Source organism: Anser cygnoides, chromosome 22, assembly GCF_040182565.1.
Source record: "Anser cygnoides isolate HZ-2024a breed goose chromosome 22, Taihu_goose_T2T_genome, whole genome shotgun sequence".
NCBI lineage: Eukaryota > Metazoa > Chordata > Aves > Anseriformes > Anatidae > Anser > Anser cygnoides.
The window spans coordinates 4,232,075-4,239,756 of NC_089894.1; the positions used below are offsets into that span (position 1 = coordinate 4,232,075).

The window sequence follows — 7,682 nt, forward strand, 5'->3', positions numbered from 1 at the left end:
GCTGGTGCCATGCCCAAGGTTTTCTGTTTTATGATCTTGGACCCACTTTTGAGGGACCTGGCATGCTGATGCCGGATATGGCACAGCTGTCCAGGTAGGGTGAGAGTGTTCTGGGCAATAAGCTGTCTGGGCTTATCAGGAGGGCTTTAAACTAGATGTGGTGTGGGACGGGGATGGACCTCTGAGTGAAGAAAGCATACCTGAGAAAAATATCACTCTAAGTAATGGCAGGGAAATAGTTGGGAACTGTCCCAGTGCAATCAGGAAGGGTTCTAGAAACACAATATGACTGATTGCCCAGCTGAAATGCCTCTACACCAAAGCATGCAGCATGGGAAACAAGCAAGAGGAATTGGAAACCATGGTGCAATTAGACAAATGTGACCTGATTGCTATCATGGAAACATGGTGGGATGGATCACATAATTGGAATATTAGAATAGAGGGCTACAAACTCTTCAGAAGGGATAGACAGGGAATGAAGGGAGGGGATGTTGCCCCCTACATTAGGGAAGGAATTGATTGTGAAGAGTTGCCTTTGAGAAACAGCCACAGACACAGACAGGTTGAGTGCTTATGGGTGGGAGTTAAAGACCGCACCAATAAAGAACAGTTTGTGGTTGGGGTCTACTACAGGCCGCCCGATCAAGGGAGTCCAGATGAGGCATTCTTGCTTCAACTACAAGAAGCGTCATGCTCACATGCCCTCATTGTGATGGGGGACTTCAACCACCCAGATGTTTACCGGGTAAACTACACAGCAGTTTGTAAGCAATCCAGAAGATTCTTAGAGTGCACTGAGAATAACTTCCAGGTCCAGGTATTAGACAAACCAACCAGAGGAGAAGCATTACTTGACATGGTGCTCACCAACACGGAAGAGCTCATTAAAGAGGTCAGGACTGGAGGCAGTCTGAGCTGCAGTGACCATGCCCTGGTTGAGTTTGTGATCTCGAGGAATACAGGCCTGGCACAGAGCGAAGTCAGGACCCTGAACTTCTGAAGAGCGAACTTCAACCTATTTAAAGACCTAGCAGATGAGATCCCCTGGAACACCATCCTTAGGGACAAAGGAGCTGAAAAGAGCTGGAGACTCTTTAAGGATGTTTTCCTTACAGTGCAAGAACTCTCCATCCCTCTGCCTAAAAAAGCAGGCAGGGAGGGCAGACAATCAGGATAGCTGAGCAGCGACCTGCAGGTCAAACTGAGGCACAAGAAGGAAATGCACAGGCAGTGGAAGCAGGGACATGTGGCCTGGGAAGAGTACAGGGATGCAGTCCGAGTGAGCAGGGATGGGATCAGGAAAGCCAAGGCATGGATGGAACTGAGCTTGGAAAGGGATGCAAAGAATAACAGGAAGGGATTCTATAGATACATTGCTCAGAAAAGAAAGGCCAAAGAGAGTGCACCTCCTCTGATGGATAAGAAGGGTGAACTGGTAACGACAGACATGCAGAAGGCTGAGGTACTCAATAAATTCTTTGCCTCAGTCTTCACTGATAGTCAGGCTTCCCAAGTGTTTTGTTTCCTTGAACCCACAGATGGAGGCTGGGGCAGAAAAGTCCCACCCACTGTAAGTGAAGAGCAGGTTTGAGACCACCTAGTGAAATTAAACACATACAGGTCTATGGGGCCTGATGACATCCATCCCAAGGTCCTGAAGGAATTTGCTGATGTAGTTGCCAAGCCTCTATCCATCTTATTTGAAAAGTTCTGGCAGTCAGGCAAAGACCCTGGTGACTGGAAAAAGCGAAACATCATTCCCATTTTTTAAAATGGTAGAAAAGAGGACCTGGGGAACTAAGACTGGGGAGCCTCAACTCTGTGCCTGGCAAGATTATGGAAATGATCCTCCTGGAAGCAACATCTAGGCACATGAAAGACAAAGAGGTGATCTGAGATAGTCAGCATGGCTTCACCAAAGGTAAATCATGCCTGACCGATCTGGTTGCTTGCTATGATGGAGTGACTGTAGCAGTTAATAGAGGAAGACTCACCAATGTCATCTACCTGGAATTCTGCAAGGCCTTTGACACAGTCCCACATGACATCCTGGTCTCCAAATTGGATAGATATGGATTTGATGGGTGGACCATCCAATGGATAAGGAATTGGCTTGAAGGTCACACCCAGAGAGTGGCAGTCAATGGATCTATGTCAAAGTGGAGGCTAGTGATGAGTGGTGTACAGGGGTCTGACCTGGGACAGGTACTGTTTAATATCTTCATCAACAACATAGACAGTGGGATCGAGTCCACCCTCAGCAAATTTGCAGATGACACCAAACTGAGTGGTGCGGTTGATACTGTAGAAGGAAGGGATGCCATCCAAAGGAACCTGGACAGGCTTGAGAAGTGGGCCCATGTGAACATAATGAGGTTCAACAAGTCTAAATGCAGGGTGCTGCACCTGGGCCAGAGCAATCCTGGACATGAGTGCAGAATAGGAGAAGAATTCATTGAGACCAGTGCTGCAGAGAAGGACTTGGGGGCTCTCATGGATGAGAAGCTTGGCATGAATCGTCAGTGTGCACTTGCAGCCCAGAAGGCCAACTGCATCCTGGGCTGCACCAAAAGAGAAGTGGCCAGCAGGTCAAGGCAGGTGATTGTCCCTCTCTACTCTCCACTTGGAGTACTGTGTCCAGGTTTGGAGCCCCCAGCACAAGAAGGATGTTGATCTGTTGGAGCGGGTCCAGAGGGGGGCCACAAAGATGATTAAGGGGCCGGAGCACCTCTCCTACGAAGATAGGCTGAGAGAGCTGGCACTGTTCAGCCTACAGAAGAGAAGGTTCTGGGATGACCTCATTGTAACCTTTCACTACTTGAAGGGGGCTTATAAAAAAGATGGAGAGCAACTCTTTGCTCAAGCAGATATTGACAGAACAAGGGAGAATGGTTTTAAACTAAAAGAGGGGAGATTTAGATTAGAGGTTAGAAGGAAATTTTTCACTCAGAGGGTGGTGAGGCATTGGAACATGTTGCCCAGAGAGGTTGTGGATGCGCCATCCCTGGAGGTGTTCAAGACCAGGTTAGATGAGGCCTTGAGCAACCTCATCTAGTGGGTGGCATCACTGCCTATGGCAGGGGGATTGGAACTAGATGATCTTTGAGGTCCCTTCCAACCTAGGCCATTCTATGATTCCTCTGAGGAAAGGCTGAGAGAGCTGGGACTGCTCGGCCTGGAGAAGAGAAGTCTTGGAGGGATCTCATCCATGTATAGGAGTAATTGAAGGGAGGGTGCAAAGAAGATGGAGCCAGGCTCCTCTCCATGGGGAACAGTGCCAAGACAAGAAGCAATGGGTATAATATGAAACACCAAAGGCTCTTTGTTATTATTAGAATATACTTTTTCACTGTATGATTGACCAAGCCATGCAAGAGTTGTCCAGACAGGCTGTAGAGTCTCCATCCTGAGAGATCGTCAAAAGCCTTCTGGACATGGCCCTGGGAACCCTGCTGACCATCCGTGATCAGATTGTTGGGCCAGGTGAATTCTAAAGGCCCCTTCCAGATGTGACAATTCTGTGATTCCGCAACGTTATCTGTGAGGAGAGGCAGAGAGAACCGGGCTTCTTAAGCCTTCAAAAGAGAAGGGACAGTAAGGGCTTTTCAGTACTTCTGATACTTGACTGTATGATAAAGAGATGAATGGAGCAAAACTATTCGAGCTATTCTTGAACACAAAGCAATGGGCACAGTATGGAACATGAAAAATTTCCACTAGAAATTACCAACAACACTACTTTTTTTTTTAAAAAATTCATGACAGTGGAGAATGAATGTAGATGGATGCCAGTAAGAGTGGCATTCCAAAGTCAATTAAAATATGATTAGCTGGAGATAACACAAAAAAGAAAAAGGGGAATAGCATACACAAGGTTATGCCCTTTCAGATGCTGGGATTCCTAAGATATGGAGCATAAGACAGACCACATGTCAGGGCAAGGCACACACTGCACATCCTGCTCATGCTGAGATTCACTGGCATCGTCATCTTTTCTGGGATTTTGTGTGATTTTTCTTAGAAATGAACAATTCTATTCATCAATTCTACAGTTGAGCCAAAGGCTGTTCATATGACAACATGCTGCTTCACTCCTACAGACTCACCACAGGCTTCACTGCCACAAGCCAAAGGATGTGGACAGCACAGCACTGTACAGCACAGCAGAGCTCTGTGGCTAGTCAGGTGAGCTGCCACGCAGATCCCAAACTTCTCCATGAACAGTCTTCTTCTGTTTCAGGCCACCACAGGCAGTGAAGTTAATTTGCTGCTCCATGCAGTAATTTTTTTTTGAGAGAGGGAGAATGCTCACACTGCCTGGAGGGTTTGAAAGGAACAGTTGAGATTTGCAGAAATAGGACTGTCATTCCTTTGGGTGTCTGAGTGCTGCACCTCCAAAGTGTGCTGAGGGAGGTGTGGGGGAAGACAGTGCAATGGATCCACTTGTTGCCAAGCCAGACAGGGTGTTAGGGGTGGTGATAGAGGGGGCCCAAGCATCAGGGAAGCAGAGACTGCCAGGGATGTGGCCCTGGGTGGGTGCCCCCTTGTGGCCCATCAGAGTGTGTGGAGGTGACCCACTGATCCCACATCCTTTTCCCTGCTGACTTCCTACCCCTTGCCCTATGGAACAGGTTGTCCTTGTCCTCTCTGGTCTTTTGGCATCCCACACCCCAATCGAAAATGGTTCCTCTTGCAAATGCTAGGTTATCCCACCAGAACAGGACATGGCCAGAGCCCCTGGGCTGCTGTGAAGCATGTTTCCTCCATTCTTTCTGGGGATGTGGGAGAGAAACTGATGAGTCTTCTTCTCCCAGAAGAAATAGGAACATCCCCATGGAGCTGACGACCCCAGAGGTAGAGCTTCCCCAAGCTCAGTGGGGAAGAATCCCCTGACATCAGCTACAGCCAAGCAGGGATCGTGCAGAAGAGAAGGCAGTTCTAGCTGGGGAGGTGAGGACTGCACTAGGAGAGGAGACAAGAGCAGCCCTTTCCCATGATCTCGCTCCCACAGTCTGTAGGGCCCCTGACTCTGACAGTCCTTGATGTTTGCTCCTGCTGGAGAAGGGAGAGAGAAAGGTTCCCTGCTATAGATGTTGGCAGTATGAACTTGTGTATCCCCTCAGTCTTTCACATCCTGGCAAATGGTAGGCCATGTCAGATGCTGTGCTGAAAGGTGATCGGGACACACAAGGAAGCTGTACCTCCTCTCCATGCCCAGGTATGCCACTCATGATCAGGTGGTGGAAGAGAGGGAAAAGTGGAGTAGAGACAGAGGGCCATCCCCAAGACAATTACCCATTCCCAGTTACTGCAATCCTTTGGGAACATCTTTGTCTGAGCCTCCGTCCCCAACACAGCTCCACCCAAAGCAAGAGGAACACTCTTCCCCAAGATTTGGGGCCTCCAAGATCAAGGGACTGTGTCTAGGTGGAGACGTCATGAGTCAAGGACTGGTGTCCATTGGCTGTGGAGGAACCAGGGATGTCTTCCTCAGCTTCAAGACACAGTGCCTGAAAGATGAATTGCTGCAGTGTGCCCCACCCTCCAACGCCTAGAGGAGTGAGGCATTGGCCACAACTAATTCCCAGTAAGGAATGGCTTTCTCATTTAGCCATCTCTATGCAGATGGAAAGACCAGACCAAGACACACTCACAGTTGCTGCAAATGTTTATTGAATCTCAGGAGGGAAATGAGGTGACTCCAAGAAGAGGCCCTGGGAGTGGAGAGCAGGAGGAACAGACAAAAGTTTTTCAGCTTCTCCTACAGCACAGTTCCCACAGGGCATCCATCTACCTGGCCCACAAATGGAGAGAGACTTGCAGGTCACACCAGGCTGGTTTCTGGGGCCCTCAGAGAAAGCAGAGGGCAACAAAGAAAAGAGAGAAAAAGAGTGAGTAAGTGGAAAACAGGAAAGGTAGACATTGTCTATGTTGTCAGAGAAGCCAGGCTGGCCCCTGCCTGTCTGTCATTACAGGACAAGCCAGAGATGGTCAGCTCCTCTTAATACAACAACACAAAGTTTGTTCTTCTGTCCATTTTTGTCCAGCAGCATATTCTGAGTTCCTGGGGTCCTGGTCTGGGGCACTGTCTGGCATCTTTAGCAGGGGCGGCACCTGCTGCCACAGTAGCGGCTGGTAATACAGGAGAGGTCACAGCATCCAGAGTTGATGGGGACTCCATCACAGCTGAGGATGCTGCCAACGGCAGCAGAGGTAGAGGATCCCACAGCAGTGTTCTGCGGGAAGGAGCTGAGGATGGGGCCGGGCAGGGTCACCACCACAGGGGAGGGCTGGATGACGATAGTGGAGTTCTGGCACTGCCTGACGCAGGGCTCGTTGCAGCTGCTGGCCAGCGGGGTCGGGCCGCAGGGCTGGCACGGCTGGCACGGCTGGCACTTGTCATAGCAGGACATGTCTGGGGGCAGAAGGTGCACCTGGGAGAGAGGACAGGGAGGAAGAAGAACATGGGGATGAATGAGGAAAAGCATGTCACCACACCCTGACGGAACCAAGGCACAGGCAGTGCTGAGAGCTGGAGGCTCTGCATGGATGTGCCAGCGCTTCTTGGCCTCATCCTGCCAGGGCCCAAAAAGAACCACCAGAGCCTATCTGGCTACAACCTAGACCCTAGCACAGGAGCCATCATAGTAAAGGCTCAGCCTTCCTCCATGACAAACCTTCTACCCCTTGACTCTCCCACAACCAACAGCCCCAAGATTTGGCATGGAACACAGCTGATAGCAGCTGAGAGGTCCATGGAGCTGAGGTCTGCTTTTGGAGGATGATGGGAACGAGAAGGGGCTTCACACTCACCTGCTGAGTCTTCACGAGAAGAAGGCCAGAGAAGTGGATGAGAGAGCATGGAGATGGGCTGGCTTTTATAGTGGACCTTAGCTGCCCCATGTCCAGAGGCATCCCTTGAAGCAGGGACTGTTTTCTGACAAGCTCCTCTTGAATGCAAAACATCCCACCTAATGATATGGGCTGTGTGTTGCCTTCCTGTGATGCTGTTTTTCATTTCCTGCTTTATGCTGTGCTTTTGCCCCAGAGAAGGCAACTTCTGAGTGGCAGGTAGGGAGGCCCAAGTATTTCCAGGCAACACACGTCAGTGTGGGCAGAAGAGTCACGTGCTGGAAGAGTCCAGTAAAGGCAAATGATGGTAGCCTGGATGACTCTTTAGGGGTATTTTGGGGCCCTTTTGGCCAGAGGTGTCCCAGCTCCTGCCTGTGACCCTACCCTACCTAAAACTGCCCCTGTGCAGAACCTGCTGGCAATTTTGCCTCCTCCTGCTCTGACCCAGGGATGTCTGTATGGGGGGAGAGTTTGCGCGGGGCCTTTCTGGATCTCAAAAGAAAGGCCCAACAGGAAATCGTGTCTGTTTTTGTACGATAGATTAAGAAGAGGAATATAGACAGTGAGTAAATCTTTCAGGTGCTGGAACCCTGCTTTTGTGCAGCATCAGACAGAGCCAGATGCGTTTTCCCAAGACACACAGTGCAGATACTGTCCATAGCGAATTCCTTCTTCACTCCCATACCATTGTGCCTGCCATTTTTATTTAAAAAATAAAAAATAAAATAATCATACATCTTCTCCATACCTGGTGGAAGCTTATTTCTGCATGACACCCACCGCTGATCAGTAGGGGCACTCCAGCACTTTCCCTTACCACTGCTACT

General features: G+C 49.6%; 1 protein-coding gene across 1 annotated transcript; it reads right to left on the reverse strand.

Annotated features, from left to right (window-relative positions):
- Positions 1–5,653: 5,653 nt before the first annotated feature.
- LOC136786761 (feather keratin Cos1-2-like) lies at positions 5,654–6,940 on the reverse strand. The gene is made up of 2 exons (XM_066981571.1): positions 6,817–6,940; positions 5,654–6,437 (listed from the first exon to the last, which is right to left on the reverse strand). The coding sequence occupies exons 1-2, from the start codon at positions 6,916–6,918 to the stop codon at positions 6,102–6,104; spliced, it is 438 nt and encodes a 145-aa protein (XP_066837672.1). The 5' UTR covers positions 6,919–6,940; the 3' UTR covers positions 5,654–6,101.
- Positions 6,941–7,682: the final 742 nt, after the last annotated feature.

What these genes read in the sequence shown, in the direction of transcription:
- LOC136786761 (XM_066981571.1), bottom strand. Translation starts at nt 6,918, where the DNA reads ATGCCTCTGGACATGGGGCAGCTAAGGTCCACTATAAAAGCCAGCCCA. An exon ending in TTCTCGTGAAGACTCAGCAG is followed by an intron (nt 6,438 to 6,816) that starts GTGAGTGTGAAG and finishes CCTCTCTCCCAG; the next exon opens with GTGCACCTTCTGCCCCCAGA.